Genomic DNA, 24,671 nt, shown 5'->3' with positions numbered 1-24,671 from the left:
TCCTCTGGCTTTATTTTATTTAGGCTGGTTACCTAATTTTTGGCTGATATAAATATGCATAAAACTTTTCTGTCAGATACCACAATCTGGGTTTCAGACTAACAGCTCATGCAGTTTATGCTATGGTGTGCTATAAAATGGACAAATTGTAGGGAAGCATAATACTGAGCACTGGTGTCCAAGCCTGGTGCCTTGCCTACGCTGCAAGGGTATCTGGCCTATAATCCTCCATGGTATGTGCCTCATGAGCACTACAGGTGCACACAGTTAGGATGGAAGCATTAATATCATAGCCTCCCATCTCAAGGCTTTATGTTGGGAAAGCATTTAAGTTTAAAGGGTGATATTGATCCTGGCTCCTCCTAGTTTATACTTAAAACCACAGTGAAGTGGATTATATGAGCAGTTTCTTAGATGCCGTCCCTCTTCACAAACTGCCTTAATCTCTGCCCTTTTTCTTCTCCTCTGCAAAAGCAGTGCATGGCCTTGGCCTCCTGCAGTCCTTGAGGAACCACATCGCTAAAACACTGTCTTGCCTTTTATGAGGATGGGGGAGAAGGCTGTGCTGTAGTTGAAAACACTTGTTGATGGAGGTTCTGTCTCTATTCCCTGTTATTTACGTACCCTACAAGAATAGGAGGAGCCCTGCAGAGAAAGCTATGTAAACCTCTGCCCGCCCCCACCTTCTCCTCCTCCCTTCTGAGGCCTTGTGCCATCCCTCTGTGTGAGGAAGCACTCGGGGAAAATGTTGGTGTTGAAAGTGGGAAGCGTTTCTTGGTTTACTTAAAAACTCATCGCTAACAAAATAGATTAAGCTTGACATGGGCAATGATATGGAAAGGTAACTTAAACATACGCCTGCAGCTGGAGCCGTATCTGCCTGGCAAACACAGCTCACACGAAGTCCCGTTGAAGCCGCTGTCGCAGTGGCACTCTCCTGTCCCAGTGTACCCATCGTCACAGGAGCCGTGGTTATTGCATGGGATCTCTGGGCCCCCTGGGCAAGCTGAATGGTTTAAAAAAAAAAAAAAAAGGCTGTTTAGCTCAAGTGCATGTTTGTGCATTGTCACTGTTTGTTATTTATTGTTCTGTAAAAATCCTTGAACAGGGAAAGGCCTGTAAATGCATCTCTGTGGGGGTGTGTAAAAGCAGCTGTGACTCTTGCAACTGCAAGCCTCCTGCTCCAAATCCCTTGACGTACTTTTACAACTCTTGTCAGAACGGTGTTGTGGACTCTACCAGCCCTGGGTCTGGGTGCTTGCTCATTTAGACCCATCAGTGAATGGGACTGCCCAGCCCCTGCCCAAATCCAGCCTTGCTTGTGCACCTCCACGTGCTGGTGAGCCCAAAGGACAGCTCAGGGTGGGCTGGCCAAAACTGCTCAGGACCCCTATGTGTCTGTTTGTGAAATCTGGACAGAGCGAGCCGGCAGGGCTATGTGTCCCTGGACCTGTCTGCCAGCAGAGATCCTAACCCAGATCCTGACCCTATGTGCCCTGGTGAGAGCCTCAGTACTGTTCCCCTGTGGGGCTGGCGGGTGAAGGAGCACACCGTTCGTTAATGCCTGCTAACAAACAGCTGGAGAGAAAGTGTCTCAAACTGTCTCACACCTGGTTAAAGCTGCAATTTCTGAGCTTATGCCAGTGGTGTGCTTGCTTGCAGGTGGCTGAGGAATTGCACACTGTGTCTCTGGTGTCTCCTGGTATCACTGCCACGAACCTGATGTCTGTTCTTGTGTTGAAAGGATTTTCAGCTGGTGCCTGATTAAGACTCGCTAGGTTTGGTTACAGCAGAGCAGTCTTTACTCTCTGTAGCATTCACTTAGTTTGCTACTAGCATGGAGTTTACAACTTGCTGTAAGTGTGAAAAAGAGGTTATTTGGAGTGGAAAAGCAATAATACTTTCTGTTTACTTCAGCCCTTGCAACAGAGTTCCCCCATCTTGCAGCTGGTCTCTCCTCATGCCCCCTACCCCAGCTGTCACAGTTCAGCCTGCCAGGCGCTACGTGGCTGGTGGCGGGGGGGGGGTCCTACCTTGGCAGTCTGGCCCGAAGTAGCCCTTGCAGCACTTGACCGTGTGGATGACCATGGAGCAGTTCCTACGGCAGCCGTCCCTCTGCAGCCCATAGGACTTGTACGTGCACCAGTGGATCCCTTCCTGGGCATCACGTGTGCCAGCGCAGAGAGGGGGGAAAACACAGGAAGATGAGTGCTGTGTGGACGCTTGGTTTTTTTCCTCTTTAAATCACAGTTTCTGATGTACATTGAATCAAAATGTGATGTGTGAAGAGTGCTGGTGTGAGGCCCCCACCTTCACTTTCATTCCCGACTTGCGAAGCACGATTAATGAGGATGGAAGGGCGGCTCCAAAGTCGACCAAAGCACTTGCTACAGTGGATGCTGTGTGAGACCGACAAGCATCCCCCACCACCAGTGTCTGGGTGTTTGCCCCGGGGACAGGTTTCTCCCGGAGGCTTTGTGGCATCACTTAACAGTGTGGCTTCACTGTTGAGGGTTCTCTTTTTATTTTTTCAAAGCAACTTATTCTAGTTTGCTTGTGTGAAATACAGAGAAGAGCAGGTTAGACTGCTTAAATGCAAGATTTTAATGTATTACCTTTGGTTTTGTCCCTGGAGGGCATTTAGAATTACTGAAACAGCTAACACAATGACCCTGTTGTACAAAATGGACAAGAAAAAAAAAAAGTATATTAAAATAATGGCAACAAAAGGCTATTTGAAATGGACAAAAAGTCTGTTTTATGAGAGCAGCAAATATGAGCAGAGTGTAGGCTTACTATGCTTGAAACAGATTATAAGAACTCTGGAGAAAGAAGAGAGGAGAATGACAACAAAATAGTTGCATTAATTTAGTGCCATGAAATGCAAGAAATTAGTTTTGATACTAGAATATAAGTTCTGGAAGAAGAAACTTTGCTCTAGATTTAAACAAGCAGGGAAAAGATGGTGGATATTCTTCAAACAAATATTGACATGGGCTGCATCAGATCTGGATGTCTAATTTGGAGTAGAGGTAAATGGTTATGTCTTGGAAAGTGCTGACCAGATCTGAGGAAATTGTATCTATTTCATTTAACAAAATCATGAAACAAAAGGTAACTTGAGCAGACGGGATACACACAAGTGTTGGCTTTATAATTGAAATATAAATTCCAATAAGCTTTTTTAAGACCGACTACATGAAATCTTTTTTCCTTCTAGGTAATTTTTTCATACACTCGAATTAAACTGAAGTAAAGGCCCCAGCACGTTGCAATGATCTGCATCACTTGTGCTTTTCCAATTCTCTCCTCCATTCCACTGGGGGGGGAGGGGGTGTGGAGGAGTGAGCGAGCGGCTGCATGGCGGTTAGTTGCCGACTGAGGTTAAACCACGACAGGTCTTGAAACAATTTCAAAATGGGTTTCAAAACTTCCTGTTTGTGGGATCCATCAAAGTTCGTGGAGGAAGTTTCCTCCACAAAAACAGTGCCTGTTCAGGTGTGCTAAAGGATATTTCTGCGAAAGCAAGAAATGTGAGAGACCAAGAGTCTGGCTAACAGGCTCGGCAGTTCTCTACCTTGTGTCCTTAATAGCCTGTGCAGTTGGGACAGCAACGCTGTTGCTTTGTAATTTGGAACTTTGTAAATGCAATCTGTATGACCAAATTCATAGTGAGAATTTGTATTAATTTAAAAGCTTGATAGGAAGATCTGTCAATTCCTCAAATTTATGCTTGCATTTGTAAGGTAGTGTTCTTATTGAAAACAGGGCAGGACTCGCTAAGCTGGTCTTAACTGAAACCACTTGTCCTGTGTGTTGCTTAGTGTGGATGCAGGATTTCTGTTGTGTATCTTTCAGGTGTTGTGCTGTGCTTCTTAACCTTAGCTCTAACCAGTGCGGCAGATGAAGCCAGACGGAAGTGGTGGGACTTCATGTGCCAAAGCTGCTGCAAGTGTTGCCCCAGTCCCTACGAGGAGAGGGTTTGGCCCTTGGCTTGCACCTTTGCCAGGGTGGGGGACCAAAAAAGGGGACTGACCATGAAATCCACGGTGAAGAAGCTGTCGCAGCGTCCCCCCAGGCTGGGGTCTGTCAGCAGGCAGTTGATGCCGTAGGCAATGCCCCCGTCGAACTCCAGCTGCCGCTGCACTATCTTGCACTGTCTGTCGTTCAGGAAAAGGGCGCCCTGAGGGATGGGATGGGGAGAGGGGGGCGTGACAGGTCATGAGCTAAGTCTTCCTTGGGGCCAGGCTGAACCCAGGTCCTGCACGGGTGTTAGGGATAATCCTCCCTCTCCTCTAAACCAGTCTGGGGACCTATAACTGAATGCTATAACATCACAGATGGGCAGATCTTTTGTGCCTTTCCTGAAGGGGACAGAGTGTGTCAGCCCTATGTCCACAGGTTTACCTTATGCACATTTAGGCTTAGTCACGTTTTCAGAGGCAGATGCTTGCCAGGGATGATCTGATACATTTGCAAAGAAAAACATGCCATTGTTCTGGCTTAACAAGGCTGCATGCATGCCTGCAATCTTAGCTTCTAAGTGCTTACAAACCAGAGTTTGCATGCAGATGCTGCATTCATGAGGTTTCTGCCAAAGCCGGGTTCACCTAAATAGTTTCCCATTGTGTATTTCATTGTAGGAGAAGCGTGCTGATATTTCAGTTTTGAGGTAACTGAGAGCTGTTTTGAACAAGTAGCATCTTACAACAGAGAAAATGATAGCTCCAAAGAGTCTTGCAAACCATCTAGTTTGCTGAATCTGTTGGGGTGGCTGCCCCGGTTTTGTGGCTGTTGGCGTGGACTGGTGAAGACCAATTGAGTTTTGGTGCCACTGACCCTTTCTGGGGGCTATGCACAGGCACAGTGGGGTCTGCATGAGTGGATCCTGCAGCAGGGCCAAGGGGTAAGCGTGCTGGCAGAGTGAACACTTACAATTTCCCTGTTATCCCCACAGCTAACGCTGAGGTTGGAGCCCTGCAGGGTCTTCAATGAGGTGGAGACAGGGAGCTGGTAGGCCAACACCTGGGAAGGAAACAGGGGAAATGCACGTGTCTGGGCTTGCATGTCTTGGCCTTGGCAATGCTCCTAAAAAGCAAGGGCTTACCGCAGCGTCACGGACGATGTGGAATTTGAGGTACTGGACCAGTTTGTCAGTGTTGGACTTCTTGAAGAGGAAGTCCTGCTGCTCCTGTGGCAGCCCACGGATAGCTGTGTCTGTGGGCCAGAAGAGCGTGACGGGTTTGTGAATAGGATCGTTGATCAGCCCAAGCAGGTTGTTTTTCTGCAACATACCAAAAATTGGGGTGGAGGATTAATGCTCCATCTAAAATGACATTGACCCTATAGAGTGAATGTCTAGTATAACTGGGATGCAGTGGCCTGTGGGCTGCCTGGTCACCAGCCCGCAAACAGCCTGACTTTAAAAGCCAGATGCCTCAGTTGAGCTGCCCAAGTTGAGTTACATGACCAAATTCTCAGAAGTGCTTCATCACCCAGGGCTGCCCACTGAAAAGCAGGCTGATGGCCCAACTTTGGGCTCAAAAAGTCATACTTGGGTCAAACCTTGGCCACGTAATTTGAAATATGGTAGGACAGAGCTGAGTGGGGAGGGGAAAGGTGGCTGTGGGTCTGCTTGATATCCCCCTACCTCTGTGGGAGAGGGACCACGTGGTGACCAGGGTTGTCGTGTACTGTGTTATGAGCCCGTTGGCTCCACTGAACACCATCCTGCCAGTAATGCCATGTGCCATGCCTGTGCTTTTGTCTTTAAAAAAAGTGTTTAAAACCTTTGCCCAGTGGCTGCTGTCTCTTGTGACCTTACCTCCAGCAAACTGCTGAACAGGATGTATCCGTGTTTGGCTGCAACCATTTTAAGGCTTTCCTACAAAGAAAGGAATTTCAGTAATTTATCTAATAAACACATTATATGGGTATTTAAAAAGCAGATATTATCTTGCTTTCCCCTGTAAGTCACTTTTTGTTATGAAATCAATGCCGCTGTAAAAGCCCTGTGCAGAAGGCCTCTTATACTGTTCTTAGTAGAACTGTGATTCCTGAATGAATTTTAAATACAACATTTAACTTATTCAGCAGTGTCAAATGATGTTTGTATAAGGTCTTTTTACTATCACTGGGTTTTTTTGTGACTTACATGATTTAAACATGATCTAACAGTAACTGTGGAAAAGCCCCTGCATTGAGAATGGCAATGAGCTGCACATACCTTCTTAAGGGGGAAATCCTGCATATGTGATGGGACCAGAATTTGGTTTATGATATGGATCACTCCATTTGTGCCAACAGCATCGCCGAGTATAACTTCAGCTTTGTTGTTCAAAAGCAGTGAGTTCTGGAAAGGAAACAAAACCACATTTTCTGTGGAACCTTGTGGGAGGGTGAGGCCTATGCCAAATTTCTTTGATATGGTGAGCCCAGATCATCCTTTCTTTGCAGCAAACAGTAGCTTCAGTTTTAATAAATTGCCCTTTGCTTTTTCAAACTCTTATCATGCTCATAAAGCCAGAGTCTGAGGATAAAATAACTTGTGTCAAAGCAAGGGTTGTACAACTCCACTCTTTGCATAGCAGATAAGTGCTGAACACTTCAGCTGAATGGGCAATCTTTTTTTAATGCTATTTATTTATTTTTGTGCATCAGAGGAGGAAAGGGAACCATTCATGTTAAAAAAAAAAACAAAAACAAAAAAAAACACCACCTGAATGAGAGCAGACTGTTTTATTATTCTGTCCCCTGCCTCTTCATGCTCTGTTACCTGAGAGTAGCTGATGTGTATCGGGTCCCCGTGGAGAGAGGTGATGTTGGTGATTGTTGTCAGGTCATTGTACAACAGACTGGCACAACCCACCATATGGTACCGGAGGACTTGAGCCATCACTCCTTTGGCAATCCAGTCCTTGACCTGCAGCAGAAAGTGGAGGAGTTGAGAAGCAGTCGAGCAAGGCATCTGAATCCAAAAACTTGTGGCCAGTTCACCAAAAACTTCTGGCCTTCTTACTTACTCGTGGGTCGCTGTTTAGTACGTCTGTGCGAGGTACAAACAGGGTGAAAGGGCCAGGGCCTGCAATATCTCTGATAGACAAGGCCTGCCAAATTTAAGAGGACAAAGCAGTAATGAGTCATTAATGCGTGTAAAGTCGCGCAGCGATGGGGACAGCCCTGCTGAGTGGGAGGTGATGCCTGCAGCCCCGTTGCTGCTGCACGTTGGGTTCCCTTCCCTGCAATGCAAGGGTGGGAGAAACTCTTTTGTATGGTGTGGACTTTCCTTCCCAGCCTTGTCTGTCACCTCTGCCCACGGGTATAAAATGGAAGACTTTTCTCTCTGCTTTTTTGGCTTATAGCTGAGTCTCAGTTTCCTCTGCAATAACGAACAGGAGAAGAAGAGGGAAAGCTTGCAACAAACACTAAGTGTAGGGAGGGTGGAGAGGGCTATTCCCTCCTGGGCAAGGGAGGATGAACAAACCCTTTCATCTTCAGATAGTCAAGAGTGGATATATGCATGTGTTTGTACACGCATTTAGCTGATACATGGTTGCTTGTACCTAGGAGTAGATTAATTACTGTTAAGAAGGACAAATGGACCTGGGGCATTGCAGGCACTCTGCAATGACCACTGACAAACTAAAATAAGAAGAGAGCTCTGCTAAAGCCATCCGTCTACCATGGTAGCAGAATCAAAGCTAGAATATCAGTCTTTGGACTAGCAGGCCGGTATACAGATTTGTGCTGCCCTGAGGCTCAGGGTAAACAGAGAATTATTACTGCCAGCCTCCGAAAAGCAGTGAGAACTGGTGGTGCACACTGGCTGTCTAGCAACACACAGCAGCATCTGGAGGTGTTTCAGCGGGGCAACTGAAAACAGCATCGGAGTTTAGAAATGCAGCAGGGGTAGTGGAAGAGTGGTTATTTGCTCACATCAGACTTCGAGAGATGTGCTGGAAGATCTCGGACTGTGAATGGGTGAAAGCTTCAGTTTTATGCCTGGTCTGGAGGCCCTATGTTTCCCTGGGATCTTGGTCTTGATCATTAGTTCTCTAGAGGTTTTAATGGCAGTTAGTATTTTAAATCAGAGCACCTCTGACATTAGTGACTGGTGATCCAAATCCAGTCCCAATTAAGTTGAAGGACGATGGTACATGCCAGATTCTTGCCTGCTCCCTGCCCCCCTACACCCTTGAGGGGAAAAAAAAAAAAGAGGGACCCCCCCCCCCAAAAAAAAAAAACAAACCCAAACAAACAAAACAAACCCATTCAACCTTTTCTTACCTCTAAGTGGAAATAAAACCTAGATGTGTTGGAGTCCCTGAGAAGTTCCTGCAATCAAGAACAAGACTTTGTAGCAGTGCTGTAAACGTGACGCAACATCTGTGGAGTGCAAAGAAATGCAGCACTCGGACAAGAAAGGGAACTTCTGGTTTGGAATAAATGCTGCCCAACTGCATTGCTCCTGTTCTGTTCTTACCTTGCTCTATCAAAGAACAGGCTTCTTTGAAACCTAAAAATACCAGTATTAACTCCCTAGTACTGCAGTCATAATGATTGTCCATCAGTGTGGATTATTTTTTTTAAGGCATGTAAGGTTATCTTGCAGCATCCTGTTCCTGTTCCTATTCCTGGTTTCTTGGACTGGGATTATTTCAAATTCTGGGGTAGATTTACCAGTTTGTCCAAGAGAAAAATTGGCATGTTTCAAGAGACAACCATTGTATTAAATAACTATCTGAAGAAAAATAAGGGACAGCAAACATGAGCAGCACTTTACCTGGAAGATATTGCCTCGGCACTTAAATCCATCCCCAATGTAGTTATGTTTGCAGGTGCAGGTCCTTTCTGTCAGCTCAGTGTCATTACAGATGGCAAATTCACTGCAGCCTCCATTATTCTTGTAAGATCAAAATTTAAAATATTTCATTCCTTCATTGCCAGGTGCACAAAACAATTCTAGTTCATCACTTTTTTCCCATGTATATAGCTTTGAAAGACTTAATCCCAACAGCTTTTTGAAACCAGAACTTACTGGAACTTCTGATAGTATATACTTTCTTGCAAACAATAAAGAGCATTTAAGGTTCATAAGAAATAACTCTCCTTTTATGCAGAAGATGTAGTTTCGATTCCCTCCTTATATCTTCAGTTCATGGTGCTATAAGGATCCAAAAGTTTTCCAGGCAAGTTTCATTCTGGACCTTGGGGATGAGTCCTAGCTGCTCTGCTGAGGCAGCACTGATGTACACTGAAGGGAGCTATTCACAGCTGTAAATCACTTTTATGGTGCCAGGAGCCTGGATTTCTAGAGGAGCATTAGCATAGGACTGTCTAATGTTCTTTGTTTGATGGCCCAGGCCAGCTGGAATGGGTACCTGCCACATGTGCTCTCCTCTAAAACATATCCTGTCTGCCCACCGGTGCACCACCACTGTGACCTAAGGCTTGGAGCAGCAGATGCACCTCACCTGGCCATCTGCTCCAGGAAGCTCTCTGTGCTAAGGGGAGATGTCCCTCATCCAGAAGCAGCGTGCTGGGGTTCAGAGCTCTGCTCAGTCACAAGTAGGTGCTCCCCAGTTAGCACATCAGTTTGCAAATATGTTTCTATCCTGGACTTGGGAGCAAATCAGGAAAAACTGAGAAGCCATCTTATTTTTCTTTCCTTGCGCTTGTTTCATGGTGTCCTTTCTGCTGCTGGACATCTCAGGGATCCTTTCCCATGGGCCGTGGGTGGCAGCAGAAGCTCCTTTGGGAGCTACCACCAGGGCCTGGCTTGATGGGCCATAGTGAGTACTGGCTGTAAGTAGTGCTATTTATTGGCTAGATTTAGGTGAACTGTTTGCAATCTTGGGTTTATCATAGCTTCTTGTGAAGCTTTGCTGCACAGAGGTTTGACCATAGTGAAGCCAGATTAGCCTCTGGTCTGACATTGATACTTCTCAAGACTATCTTTTTTTATATATATAATTAGCCTGGCATAATTAGTCAAGTGGAAGCAGAGTTGCTGGAACAAGGCATAGAAAAAAGCAAAAGCTTACAAAAGCATAGGACGCAGCAGCTCATAACTTTGGGCTCCCCTTCCTCCAGCTTCTGTTTTTGCCCTTGCTCTTTCATCTCTGCAACCTTTCATGATCAGAGAAACTCTGCTGACAGGCCAGGCCGGGAGGGTGAGAATTATTGTCATTGTGCTTGGAGCACAAAGGATTAATGTGCACGGGAGAGTGGATATGTCCCTGCTGCAGCTTGCCAAGAAGCAGAGCAATGCGGCTGGTGCAGAGCACTGCGTTGCTTGCAAATACGTGGCTTGCAGCGTGTGAGCTAGCTTGTGCGAAATGAATGTGGGTAATTCTCAGCCTGCAGTGACAAGTGAGGGACAGAATGAGGAATACCATGGGACGCCCTGTGTTGTGTGTTGTGGAAGGAAAGGAGGAAAATGGTTTCTGTAGAGAATGCTTTTCTTTTCTTTTTTTTTCTTTTAACCTTCCCATCAAGAGAGGTTTCCATCCTCCCACCCCATCTCTTGTTTCACTATTCACTAACCAGCCTCTGCTGCAGCTTGCAGTTTTGCTATCCTGTATGCTGCATCCACAGGGATGCATTTGGGATGCAGCCTACATGGGGCTGTAGGGGCTGTGGGGCTCTGTTCTTTGACTGTTCGATGGGAGCTCTGCCCTAGGTGAGCCTGCAGGCTGGGACCTCTGCTGGAAACATCTACTCCAGGGAGCCCAGGCATACTCAGGCCCCTGAGCCTGGGATTGCCCCAGCATGGATTTCAGTGGTAATGACCCAGCAATGTGAGGACTTGATACTCTGATTTGGCTATAAAAAATTCAGACTGAGAAGGGGATGTGTATGCTGACACTTGATTATTTCTCTTGTTCAGACTGCACAGATATGGTCCCAAATCATACCAGAGGACTTAATTACAGGAGAATATTAAAAATAAATAGGGGTTTTGATCTACCGTAGGCTATTCTCTTTGGTTCCCAATCACCCGGCTCCTAGAACAGCTAGAACTGGCCCCTGAGCATCAACAACCTGAACCTTTGATTTTTTTTTTTTTTTTTTTACATTACAGGTAACATGCAATAGAGCACACTCCTCTCTTTTATCATTTGAATGAAGCTCTTTAATTGTCTTGCCTAGAAGCTGCATACATATATATTTTTTTTTCCCCCATAGTAACTGAAATGTTGGCAAGCCCTCTGGGTCCCAAACACAACTTTAGATGGTGGCTTTTTTATATGAATTCTAGCAATGACAAAAAAAATCTGCTGAGAAGACATGACTTGCACTTTACCACTCCAGACTAGGGTCTGCTTCTCTAGATCTGAAGTGTTGTGAAGACTCAGTGATGAGTCCGGGCCCTCACTTTGTATTATGTCCAGGCTGTGGTCCAGGAAAAGCCCTTACTGCATATGTAGTTTCTAAAACAGTGATGGCGTGTGAACTAAGCACACTTAAAAATTAGTTAACGTAAGTGGATTCTGGGCATAGAAGGTCCCAGATCTACCCATCTGACTTAGTTTTAAATGCATACAAAACCTGAAAGTGTAATGATTATAACAAGACCTTAAATACTCTCCTTAAATGGATACTTACTTGTGAACACAGACTGATATATGTGCATCTTTTACCATCTCCAGAATATCCCTTCAAGCAATTACACGCTGCCTACAAAGCAAACCCAGAAAACATGCATACATGGGAAGATGTTTTACTTTTTTCAGCACATTTACGTTTAATTTACTTTTTTGCCAGATTATTTCCTAGTGGTATGGTGTACATCATCTCTCCCGCAGCAGTTTCTTAGCCAGCATGAGCAACCATAGACTGAGATTGGGGAATAACAATTTCTAAGAGGCCCTATCTGCCCTTTCTCTGCTTATCTCTCTCGTCTCCCCTCTGCTGTCCTGGTCATTTGAAATGATGCCTCTGACACCTGCACAGTCATCTCGCTGGCAAAACAGTCTAAACCCCTGACTTGTTTCCCTCATTTTATTTGCATAGGTTGGTATTCCCCTCTCTTCTCTTCCCTTCCCCTGTTTTTTTTTTTTTAAGTGATGAAACATATCTTCAAAACACACTTGGAATTGTGTCCTGATGTTACTGACAGCTTCCCATGCAGCGGTAATGCATTTGACACTTACATCATGATTAGTCTGGTTTGCACTTGCAGTTATCACAAAGATGAAAAATTAACACGGCTGCAAAGAAATGACTTATCTTCCTCTCCAATTCATTGCTTAATCGTTCTCAATTTAGAATTCACATTTAGTATGTAGGAGACTGAAAATTCAAGGAGATTTCTGCGGCAGAAATAAAACTGGTAGGCAGTGTAATAGCAGTGTTTTATGTATCTGTATGACTGAAAGCCCTACAGAAAGCAGACTCATTTCCGTCCTGTAAGTGCGGCTCTGCTGCAATGGGATTTTGTAGTGGAGGTTATTATTGCTCTGATGTTAACTATATTCCCATGGGTAAGGAAGTATAAATAATCATGTTGTAGCTACTACTTCTATCCCCAGTGAGGGTATATGGAAGAAAATAGCCATCACCTGTTTTGTCTAGAGGGATGGGGAAGGAGTTAAGTGGCTCTGTGCTCCCACCAGAAGCATACTGACTTGCAAAAAGGGCTGATGGGGTTATTGCCCCTCCTGTCCCTGGACAACTGGAAGGCAGGAGGCCTCTGACTCCTGGTCGCCGTTTCCTGCATTGCTCCTGAAGAAATACTGTTGTGCAGTGCTCGCTGGCGGTTTACAGTCCAGCCAATATGAAACTATCGGGGGATGATAAGTGCTGCAATCAAGGTGTTCAGCTTCTTCTGAAACTGTTACAAAACTAGAAACACTAATCCATGTCACTTGATTGCCTGGGCTAATTTGTTTCTCCTTTTCCCCCTTGTCCTTTTATACTTCTTTTTCTCTGGGGAGTATGTGGTACTTCTGCATGGGAGACACAGAACAGCAGACGAGTGAGTGGATGCCGGTATGCTGTAACCCCTATATGAGAACTATGATTCAGCCCGTTTTGTTTCCTTGTGCATACGTTTGAGCTATGCTGGGAGAAGGGCTAGTCTGAAATGGATTTTTTCCATGGACAGTTTCTATAACAATAAAAGAAACATTATCTGGCAATACTTTCAAACTGACAGGTTTTCATATCAAAACCTCCCAAAGGAGAAAAACAACTGCTTGAAACAGCAAAACACTGCTTTTCTCTGCAGTTTTGGGTTTCTTCTACTGAAATTAATTTTTTCATGTTTGTCCACACTCCCCCTCAAATACCTTTTTAAGGGAAGCATATAGTTTTCAGAACTTGTTATGAAATCCACCTTTCCATTTAAAAACAAAGTTGAGATGGGGAAATCTTTCTTCACCTGAATGTAGACGATTGCCCAGTCTTATTTTTCTGCACTGACAAAGTACTCACTTGATTTGGTCCAGTCTGCGTGCATTCTGCATTTCTATCGCATCCACCGTTGTTCTCCAGACAAGGGTTGATTTCTTTATAAAACAGAAACAGTATAATAAAAAAGAAGTGTGACTTCTGAAAACCGAAGAAGGGAGAATTTTAAGTAAAGCATACTAGGAATGCAGATTTATGACAACTGTAAATCAGTTAAACTCATTCTCTTAGCTACTTAATAACTCTAGGTCTTGCAGTTGTCTTGGTGAAGGCTAAAACCCTGCCGTCAGCATTTTAATAAAAAAGAAGTGTGACTTCTGAAAACCGAAGAAGGGAGAATTTTAAGTAAAGCATACTAGGAATGCAGATTTATGACAACTGTAAATCAGTTAAACTCATTCTCTTAGCTACTTAATAACTCAGTCTAGGTCTTGCAGTCGTCTTGGTGAAGGCTAAAACCCTGCCATCAGCATTTCTAAAACCATAGCTGGGGAGGTATGGTGCAACAGCTTCTAAAAGTCTTTTAAGTATGCAGTGGTCAGAGGAGCGTGAGTGTATCAAGCTGCTGAAGATGGGGTTATCCTTGTTGAGAGGTAGATCTTTTTTAGTAAGCTTTGGTGTCACACCACACTGCTGTAGTTGTATGGTTTGCCAAGTAGTATCATCCATGTGGCACGTAGAGGTGCCTTTGGCATCAAGGTCTATAGTATCAGGAAACTGCGCTTCTGGGTCGTAGCGGAAGAAGGATCTTCCATCTACAGGAAAACGCACTCCTGTAATTTTCCTCTTTGTGATATGTGAGACATTGCGAATGCTTACCGATGCAGACTATTCCATCTCCAGTGTACCCAGCGTTGCAGATGCACACTCTGTTGCCAGGCGTTGTTCTTCTGCACTCTGCTTTGGCAGAACAGCCACCGTTTCTGGTCTTGCAAGCATCAATAGCTGAACAGTGACAACAACCCAGGTTAAAACAATGTGCTTAAATGGCTCTTTGCCTTTCGGGTTACGCTGTCTCTATCTCTTAAAGGGATTTGCTAACATTTTCTGAACACAGAACCTTTCTGATTTAAGAGTCCATAGACTTCTTTAGTGCCAGATATTTAATACATCTTATTGATTACAAGAGGGAGAGCTGAGAAGTTGCTTCAGTCTGGAAGATGAGAATTCATCCAGGACTGACTTGCAGTAACTTTCCATCTTCTGATTCTGCCCATTCCAACCAAGCACCAAAAAAAGGGACCTTCATGTTCTTCTCTACATCAAATGGCCATTTGAAGCTTTCCCTTAGCTTGCCTTTTTCTGCACACAGATCAAATGGCCTTCTCTTGTCTAGAGTGTAACACCACCCAGCCCCCTCCTCTGACAAAAAGTCCTGGTTGTTATTCAGATGGATATTCGCACCATTTCTGCAACTCTGGATGAGTCAGTGGCTGGCAAATTGAGCTTGCAATTGAGCTTGCTTGGGTTACCCTGAGAGCAGGGAGGGCGCCTTTTCTGTGTGAATCAAATCAGCCCAAATGTTGCTTTAGTTTTTGCCTCAAATGACCCCAAACTGCTGTTTCAGCAGCTGTAACAGCCAGACTGGGGACATGACTTGTCCTGTAACTGGTTTTGCCCAAGAATCCTGTATAGGGGAATAAGGGTGAGTACAGATCCACTATGGGTGACCTGTGTCACCCAGCTCTTCCTGCACATGGGGAATTTCCCAGCAGCAGAGTAAAATGAATTTGGTTGATTTGTGCCAGAAGAGAAAATGAAAGCAGACAGAGTAAGAGTACTAAAATCTTGGATTAGGACCCTGCCAGCCATTGTAAGTAGACAAATATGCTTCTGTTCCCAAGAAAATTAGTATTTTAATCAGTTAAAGATTAAGTAAAACAACTGTAAAATTAATTACAATCACTGTAGCCGGAAGCAGTCTGTTTTGGAAGTCTGGATATCCCAGACTCTTGGAGGGACACCTAGGATAAGCTGCTGTTGCTCCTTTCTGAGGGCGTCTTAGATCTCTCTGGTCTAAAGAAGTTGATTTTACCACCCCAGAAATCTGTGCAAGTTGAGAAAGTCGAGGAAATGGTAGGGCTATACAGCTTCCAATAGCTGGAAGTGCTATTGTACCCTGAATTGGCCTCTCTTCACTGGTCTTTGTTGGGAAAAGGAGTAAAAGTCATAATCCAGGTTTCATTACCCTGCAAACAATGGGGCCTGGGTTGTGCATGGCATGTTCCCTTTTCTCTGGTCTCCCTTAGCACAATGCCTTGCAACTTGGAGATTTTGAGCCCTTTGTTTGCTATGAATCTGCACCTGTTGGGCTCTTATTCATTTGAGCAAACTGGCAGCAATTCCTGTTTTTTAACTGGTGCATAGGGAAGTGTTCATCTCTCACCAGCTCCACCGTGACCACAGAGTGCTTCAAGCATGTTTTTCTTTTTTTTTTTTTTTTTTTCCAAAAGGGAAGAAACAAAGTCCACTTGCCTGTGCAGAATGTCCCATTCCCCTCGAACCCAGCTGCACACTTGCAATAGGCAGTGCCATTTGATAGGAGAAGGCAGCTGAAGAAGTAAAAAGAGGGAGATGACATTAAAAAAAAAAAAAAAAGTAGTCAGGTCTTCTGTACAGCCCTTGTTTTTGTGCACTGTTCCGAAGGTAATGTCGCATAGAAATAACAAGGCATTTAACCGTACAGTATGATGTAGTTACAATCATAAAAATGAACCTAGTCGGACCAAGCTTTCCAAGTGCATTTTGCATGTATTATTTCAAGTATTAAAAATGCATGCTTTGGTCATCAAGTATCCTATTTTCTCATGCAGAACTCCAGAAGTTGCATGCCTGCTCACCCAAAAACTGCACAAATTTTTGTTTGTGTGCACACAATTTATTGAGGGACGCAGCAGAACTGACACGTAGGGGTGGGAGCCAGATGTCTGAGTCCCCTGGGTTCAAGTTTGGTTTTCTGGACAGTTTGGTCTTCTGTATGCAAGCATGGGTTTACTGCCCCATGAACTCTGTATAATACAAGGATTGCTCCCTGGTGTCACCCAGGGACAACGTCACAACACAGCCAGCACAATCCTGTCCTTCCCCCAACTCCCGCCACGCCTGCACCTATCCTCGTACCTACAGGGGTACGGCAGTGGATGAATAAGGCTCAAGAGAAGAACAGTCTGCTGCTCCTGTGAGAAACACAGTCTTGAAGCCAGCACGTGTGGGATCCCCCTGAGCAAATTTGAGAGTGGAGTTTTGCCAAAAAACCCTGGTAAAATATCACTGCTGTGAACTGCAGTTCACAAACACATGGGGGAGAGAATGATCTACATCTGGGAAAAAGGGGTTTTGTCCCTCTGGCTTCTCTGCTCCTACAGAAGAGCTGTGGCTGAAAATGAGGAGCCTTTCCAGCCACCTTTCCTTGTTCTTTAAATGTCCCGCGTAATGTAAATCTTGCTGTCTGGCCAATGATGGGGGGCAGGTGCACTTCAGTAAATGGATCAATGGGGGTGACTTGCTCCTTTGAAAACTGGTTAGTGTCCCAGTACTGGTGCTAGACCACCAAGAGCATTTTTATGTTTTGATGTGGAGAGCTGTTTCTTGTCAAATGCGGCTTTTTTGGGTGAAGTCCCTAGTGCCAATGGCATTTTTCAGTTATATGTGTGGTGGCAGATGGGGAAAATAGGAGGGACAGATAAAGCCCACCTCAGAAACCCACCTTTGTGATCAGCCTTGCCCTGCCCTCTTCTTCTCTTTAGTGCTGCAGGCTCCATTTCTTTGTATACTGCATGGTAGGATCTCACGGGTGGTTTTTTTTCCTCCCCACAAAATCTCATTTGTTTCCCCTCTTAACATGCACATTTTGAAGTTTTTGGCCTAATCACTGAATATGTTACGTTAACATCACCCCTTATCTCTGTGATGGAAAACATGGGTGTTATCTATGCTGCTGAGAAGTCTTCATGAAGAGCAAGATGGACTATGCTTTTCGCTAGCAAGATGTCCCCTTTTTCTCCCCCCTCCTCCAAATAAGTGGATTTCATACATACTTAGCACTGGTATGGCATGAGGTGTTACATGCATCATCTTTGATTTCTGCAAGAGGGGGGAAAAAAAAAAAAGAAACAGGGATCAGAACCTTTTGGGTCAACATCCTCCTAGTTTCCTGGTCTTTTGCTCCCACCATGCAGACCTGGAGTCTGTTATGAGTTCTGCACCCGACAACCGCGCTCTCAGTTTGTATAGAGACTATCTGTATAGATCAGTGGGTACCACTTAAATTCAGTTGTGAGGAAGAGGCATGTCAACATACTGCCAGGAAAACATTTCACCTGTTGTCATTTATCTGGATTTACTCTGGTGAGTTTTGCACATTAGTAGCTTAATTATGTAAGTGTAGGTTTTCCAAAGGAACCGAAACTGCTCAGTTATAGCAACTATAACAACTCTTTAACTATGAAGATCACTTCATGACTATTTTTTCCCAAAGCAAATTTAAAACAGATATTGAATGCTATTATTAATGTGCTTATACATCTTTTTATTTTATACTATTATATGTAGAGTTCTGAAATAGTTATTTAATACACTTTAATTATGTCTAACTAGAATATAATTTTATTGGATATAGGAGCTGTATTAAACCAACACAAAATGATTTATTTGCTAATTAATTTGTATTGTATTAGCAAGAACGTAATTTAATATCCAGTGTTGTATAGCTAAATCAACTTATTGAAGCACTTGAGAGGCTTCTGATCAGAGGATCAAAACATGCTAGGTAACTCTGCAAAATATATAGCCTTAACAAATGGGATATTCTTTTGGGACAGATACAGGGTGATAGAATTAGAGAATTAGCTAAGTAAGGCATTTAAGTCTCATGAGCGGTATCTCAGCTGGCTCTCTATTAATACGGTAATTAATTGCCATAGCACATGAGCGTCACCTGTATTTCACTACATGTGTCCAAGTGCTGGGTAGTGCACTTGGACCTCCTGCACTGGGATCTGATCACGGTGGTAGTTCTGGCATTTCCTGAAATGCTCACTTCTCTCCCCAGGAAAAAAAAAAGGAGGGGACACTCACCGGTCTCACATGTCACTCCTCTCCAGCCAATGTCGCATTCACAGGAGCCGTCCCCATCAATCCCGCTGCTGCATTTCCCATGGACACAAGCGCACGCTGCAGGGAGAGATGGGGGGAAACCACTGTCCCTGGGCAGGGTAGCAGTGTGCGCAGTGAGGCAGCAAGGGGAAGGAAATGCTTTGGCTTGTGCCTATTGGCTTCTTCCTACAGAATAAATCTAAACTCAAAATATGCTTATCTTTCCTCTGTTCCCAAGTAAAGGGACTGAAACTGTATTTTAAGGGGAAAGCATTGGTGAAAAAGCAGTGCTAAAGAGGATTATTCTTGCCAGATGCTGTTCTAAGCCTGTAGCATGCCGGAGTAGGAGGCACCGTCTCCAAAGAAGGGAGTAGAGAGAAAATACCATAATGGGGAAAGAAAAGGGGTTAATGATGTCTTTAAGACTGGCCTATTACCCTGAAAGTGATGTACCTTTCCAGGATCTAGAATGGACATGGTTAGACGATCTACGGGGAGGGTTTTGACATCTGACAAGACTAGCGAAAGTGCCTGTGTGGTTTGGGGATGCTCAGTACCTTGATCACAGTTGTGGCCATATTTGCCTTCGATGCAGCTTTCACAGGCTGTGCCAACAAACCCCTCTCCGCACTCGCAGGTGCCTGTGCCATTGACGCCATCCAGGCACACGCCATTTCCGAAGCAGGCGTTCCCTGCTTTCCCCGGGCAGGGCTGGCACTGCTGCCCGAAGAAACCTGCGCAGCACTCCCTGGTCTGGAAACCAAGAAATGCCATGCTGAGGGTCAGGATCGGGGTAGCAAGCATGGCAGCAAGCATGTAGCCACTGCGTATTGTCTCTTGGGACTGCTGCTGGGTGGAGGTGAACTATAGATCTGGATTTTTAGCAGTGCTTCAGCTCTGCTGGTCTCTGGCCACACTCCTTACTGTGCTGGGGCTCAGTCTGCCAGCCCAAGTCCCTGGTGGGACCCAGGTGCCCTCCACCACCCCAGGGAAAGGTGGATGGGATTGCTAGGGACAAGCATGGGGTTACCCTTCCCAAACCTGTGCTCCCTCTGCAGCACATCAGCTCCCAGCTCTTCCTGTGCTGCAGCCATCAGCAGCCTTTAACCTTCCGATCTCTGCTGCATGCAGAATAAAAAGCCTATAAATACATTGTCAGGGACCGCCTTGATGTGCTGCCTGTGTTTAGTGGGGATTACGAGGAGGGTGAAGTTCAGGGTTGGGGTTTCCTGGCTTTTACTGCAACAGAAACGGTATACTCACAATGATGGTTTTAGCACACTTTGTCTGGCACCCGATCTGGATGGTGTACATTCTCCTGTTTTCTGAGAGGATGCAGTATTTCTTCTCCCCTGCCTGAACACAAATTGGAGAAATGGCTTCACTTCTGGGTAATATTGATCAGCTACTTTGAAATGTTTTAAAAAATGGGACACTAACTTTATACATGCTGTGCACTGACTCACACATTCACAATGAAAATGAAGGAAATACTTTTAGCAATAAAAATGCATTAGCTAAATGATTTTTGCTAGCAAATATATGATCAATTTAACTCAGTGCCCTGTGGCATTTTAAAGATGTGTCTAATACTGCCTGTGCTCAGAATTGAACAGAATTTTTTTTTTCTGAAGTTTGACAAACTTTTTTTTTTTTTTCTCTTCCCTGACCTATTTCCTGTTCTTCCTCTTGGAAAACTGAGAGCCAAAGTTCTGCAAAAACAGTTGTTGAAATTTTGTCTTCCAGGTCTGGACACAGTTGGGAAAGATTGCTTGCAGAAAAAGGCTTGCTGGTCTCATTGTACACTTGTTAGGAGATTGAGATAAGCATCCATCCAGCTGCTCATTGGCAAGGAAATGTTAACGTGTTTGAGTTTTACTCATGAGCACTTCAGCCAATTACTTTAATGGGGTGGATGGGACTTGATCAGCTTTGGAATCCTATTACTGGCATAATTAAAAAATAAAAAATAATAAAGGAAAATATGCTTATATAATCCCAACAGAGGGGCTTTCCCGGAGAAATTTAGATGCTGAGAAACTCTAGATCTTATCATGGTTGATGGGGACCTGCTAAATATCTGCAGTTCTCATGCATTGGACCTGGGCACCCACAGCCTCTATAGTCTCCAAGTCTCCTTGTGACCATAACTCACAGCATGTTGCTGGGGACAGGTTGAGTTTGCCCTTCTGTACATCTCTGATTCAAAGGGCTAAAAGCTGCTTCTGTAATTCCTCCTGTAGTGAGCATACTCCAGACCATGTTCAACTCCCTCAGTTTTGCATGGTAGAGGTTAACCTTTGCAGTTGGAGGAGTCTTCAGTTGTCCTAATGCAGACTAGAAACTGGTCTTTCAACATAAAACTATCTTTGAGCTGCCCTTGATTCTGCTACCTTGCTCTCAGGGTGGATTGAGTCCGTTGACTGTAAGCAATGTATTTAGCAGGCTGAAGTAACTACGATAACTTTTGTTGAAACTGAGGCAATTATATTAAAAACAGGATTGAATGCATCCATGCTCAGTTTTGATTTAAAAAAAAAATAAATATTAGCATTAATGATGAAATACTTACTATTTCTTTTGTTCCTGGGGGACAACTTGATGGCTGCGAACAAATTCTGCACTTTTCCTTAAGCAACACAAATGGGAGGTAGTTAACAGACTGTATAAAGCTGCAGACAGGTTGTTCAATAGAAAATGCATCGTTTCCAGCTATATTTCTAAACCAAGCCCTCAGGGTGCATAGTCAGGATAATCCCTTTGGTAAAGGTGGTGAGGGTAGCTGGACTGCTCAGCAAGGAAGAACATGCCTACCAGCGGGTCTGTAGGGACACCCTATGGGAAGCCTTCTCCCAAGGGGAAGGAGAAGGAAAGCTCTTTTGGATATTTTGCTTTGCTCTTCTAAAGCAATGCTTCCCAAAGGCCTCCCCATCGAAAGCACAGTAAGAGGCAAATCCTGGGCTTGGACATAGTTTGCCTGTGGCACAAGGGCAATAGCACCTTGGAAATGGAAAACTCATACAGTGTGTATGTCCTATGCTATATGCATGTGACTCATTTGCACACGTAAGGTCAGTTTCTGCAAAATGCTTAGGTGCATGTTGTACCTAATATACAATGTTTAATATTATTCCTGTTTAGCTAAATACGTGCTTAGTTTTAGTAAGGCTTAAATGACTGTTTAAGTATGTTGCTGCATTTGAACATAGCAGGGAAAATAATTTTCCATGGGAAACCAAAGGACTATGTGCAAAGCCTGGTTAGTACCTGACAGAGCAAAGCTGGGGGAACGCCTTGGGTGGAATACACTCAAATATGGGACTGTATCCCAAGGAAAAGAATTAAGCTGTGAAAGTTCATGCCTATTAAATTTTAACTGAAGCACAGGTCTCACTTTGTCTTCTTTGTCTAGTTCGTTGCATGCTCCATAAAAAAGGGAGGTACCTGCTTGTTTGCTGTCCTATTTGACTCACTCAGGAGAAAAGACAAAGGGAACCTTTCTCTGCCAGTTTGAGGAAACCACATCCTATCCTTTAAAGGAATGTAAACCCATTTGTATTTCATATGTAAAAGGAACAAAAGAGGGAGAATGCTTTACTCAGAGGAATTCATGCGTATGTGCAGCGGTAATCTACACCTGGAATGAAAATAAACATTTTTCCTTACTAAAAAGATTTTATTTTCCAGTTTTTTTTCACTTGTTTACTTTATAAACAAGTGGCCTGGCTAAGAAGATGTATTAGAATAGTGCATTACTATTATTTTCTGAAAATTCAAGCTCAGGAATTGCTTGTGCTACTCTAATTATATTTTATCTAGGCTGTCAGTACATTGATTGCAGGATCAAAGCAATCTTAATAGATGCTAAAACTCTGGTAGGAACACCCTTTGCAGAAAATGCATGCTTTCCTTACCGGGAAATACAGTGTCATGTATCCTGTACATCTTAGCTGTGTTTGGTTATAGATCTCTCTGATGGGCCTTTAAACATTTGTATGAACAGAACCACTTACGGTGATCATGGTATCACTGATATCACATCTATTCTTCTGGATTTCCAAGACTTTTCCCAAACCATGAATAATTCCTTTGTCTGTTGCAACATTTGTATAGCTTATAGGTGCATCATTTATGAATAGCTGCAAAAGAAATGCCATCAGTTAGAAAGCAGCAGAGCTGTTTCGTAGCCTTACGGTAACTGCAGCAGTAGTGGGTGAAAGAAGGAGCAATGTACAAGCCTCACTTCAGGAAAACCGAAGAACGTCGTTAATTTCGAGCGCTTGCTCACATCCCAGTTTTGCTGCACTTAGGAGCTTCACCGGACTGGGGGGTGTGAGATGAAGTTGAAGCTGTTGAAGTTTCTTAGCAATAGGATTTGGGAGAGCAGCTTTTTCCACTGTGGGGTGTAAAGGTTTTGAAGAAGGAGCCTAAAGCAAGCCAAGAGCTGGGTTTGCTGTCTGTGGGGGATGATGGGCTTCAGGGAAGACCTCCCAGCAGCTGCTCCTTCAAGGCAGGCTTTCATCATCTCACTGCTACCCCACACTCCCATCGTGCCCTCACCAGCCCCACAAGCAGATGTTTCTTTTAAGGCTCTGCTGTGGGCAGAGCAAGCAGCAGGGCTGAAACTGCTTTGGTGAGATGCTTTCTGTCCTCCTTTGCCTATGCCCGGAGGGAGCTCTGGGGCAGAGAAGAAGGAGGACCAAGTTCCCTTCCTGGCTGTGCCGCAGAATTGGGTGTGTCGCTTAATCTTGCTGTGCCTGGTTTTCCAATGAGTGGTGTTGAAAGGAAATTCATATTTGTTGCCAAGTGCTTTGAGCTCTTAGGATTGAAAGTGGAGTAAATCCACAGAAAAGAGAATTAATGTTTTATAATTGAAGGCAGGTCTCTAATAGCTCTTGGAAGTCAGATTAATGACTGCTTTGCGGTGCGGGCTTGTAGCTGCTAGAGATGCATGTCCACCACAGTAGCTTCTAAAATGCAACGCTAAATGGGAACAGCATAACTGAAATAAAATTCAATCAAAGATCCCTTCGAGGGTGACTTTGAATTGAGAGCAACATTTCATTTGAGTGACATCTTTTGTGCTATTAAGTCCCAGAAGCTCATGTGGGGGTGCACAGCTGTTTTTGACTGCATGTTAGTTTAAAGTTGAAGCTGGATTTGTAAAAAGCAGGAAACCTGTTTCTCTGAGCAAGTGCAGGCAGCAGTACCTGGCCGTTGTGGAGGAAGAACCCAACCTGGTAGGAGAACCCCAGCATGGTCTCCCTGTGCATGCCGTTGTGCAGGTTGTTCTTCAGGAGCTTCTCATCCAGCACAATGTGATAGCGGATTTGGCCTTCATCCTGCAAACACACGATTAAATTCAGAGTTACGTAAAAAAGCATGGAAAATTCTTTGGGATAGCTTTTCCCACAGGGTATAAGCCAAACATAGATTGTCTGAATTTAAGGAGAAGCTTCTCCAGCTGGCAGGTTATTTCATATTTCTTACTGTGGAGAGTCCACATTCCTGTCATAATGAAACTTTATTGACCATGGGGGATGGAAGGCTATTGAACTGGCGGGACCAGGGTTTGCTTGTGCCTGTTAGTGTCAGCCAACCCTACACACAGAAGAGACAGATTCAGGGAAAAGTTAGTCAGATGATTTTTTTTAGGACTCTTGAACTTCATGAGTTCATTTGACATCAAAAGTTGCATATTCATGAATGCTTTTATAATCTTCCCCATATGCACTCCTTCTTCCTTTGGGAATCCCTGAATAACCTATAGAGGAACGTTTACAGCAATTTATAGGTGGTGTTCTTTTTTTTTTTTTAATCTTTAAGGTCATCTTCAGTCAATAAAGTGCTAGAGCCACACCTGTTAATTGGAAAGTTTTCTATGCGTTATTGCTAGAGTGTGTTCATTTTTCATTGATGCGGTGAAATTATTCTCTGCACGTCAAAATTTTGTGAGGGCTTCCCAAAGCTTCTGCATCTTGTTCCGAAGCAGGGGACTCCCAGAGCTCTCCCTGACTTGGAGGAGGAAGCAGAAGGAGAATGTGTTTGTGAGAGATTTGTAGATGTGAGAGAAGCTGGGGCATTTGGAGGATTTAGGAGTTGCCTAGCCAACAGATATAGCGCTGCTGCAGCTGTATGTTTTTGCAGTAAAAGGTGCTTATGGG

At 44.3% G+C, this 24,671-nt stretch overlaps 1 protein-coding gene across 1 annotated transcript in view; it reads right to left on the bottom strand.

Moving 5' to 3' along the window:
• Positions 1–24,671, bottom strand: part of STAB2 (stabilin 2) — an 87,486-nt gene that overhangs the window by 13,580 nt on the left and 49,235 nt on the right. Inside the window, 23 exon segments of the mRNA XM_009333055.1 lie at positions 857–1,006; positions 2,034–2,157; positions 2,616–2,672; positions 4,037–4,183; positions 4,936–5,025; positions 5,108–5,284; positions 5,825–5,913; positions 6,223–6,352; positions 6,776–6,922; positions 7,023–7,106; positions 8,287–8,334; positions 8,783–8,902; positions 11,608–11,679; positions 13,438–13,511; positions 14,233–14,358; positions 15,889–15,965; positions 17,451–17,496; positions 18,490–18,585; positions 19,065–19,260; positions 19,771–19,863; positions 21,080–21,130; positions 22,509–22,646; positions 23,718–23,849. Coding sequence (XP_009331330.1) covers positions 857–1,006; positions 2,034–2,157; positions 2,616–2,672; positions 4,037–4,183; positions 4,936–5,025; positions 5,108–5,284; positions 5,825–5,913; positions 6,223–6,352; positions 6,776–6,922; positions 7,023–7,106; positions 8,287–8,334; positions 8,783–8,902; positions 11,608–11,679; positions 13,438–13,511; positions 14,233–14,358; positions 15,889–15,965; positions 17,451–17,496; positions 18,490–18,585; positions 19,065–19,260; positions 19,771–19,863; positions 21,080–21,130; positions 22,509–22,646; positions 23,718–23,849 — 2,464 coding nt within the window.

This window comes from Pygoscelis adeliae, unplaced genomic scaffold (assembly GCF_000699105.1).
Source record: "Pygoscelis adeliae isolate BGI_AS28 unplaced genomic scaffold, ASM69910v1 Scaffold38, whole genome shotgun sequence".
Lineage (NCBI taxonomy): Eukaryota > Metazoa > Chordata > Aves > Sphenisciformes > Spheniscidae > Pygoscelis > Pygoscelis adeliae.
The sequence above is the reverse complement of the archived record's forward strand: the minus strand, read 5'-3'. Positions and strand labels throughout refer to the sequence as shown.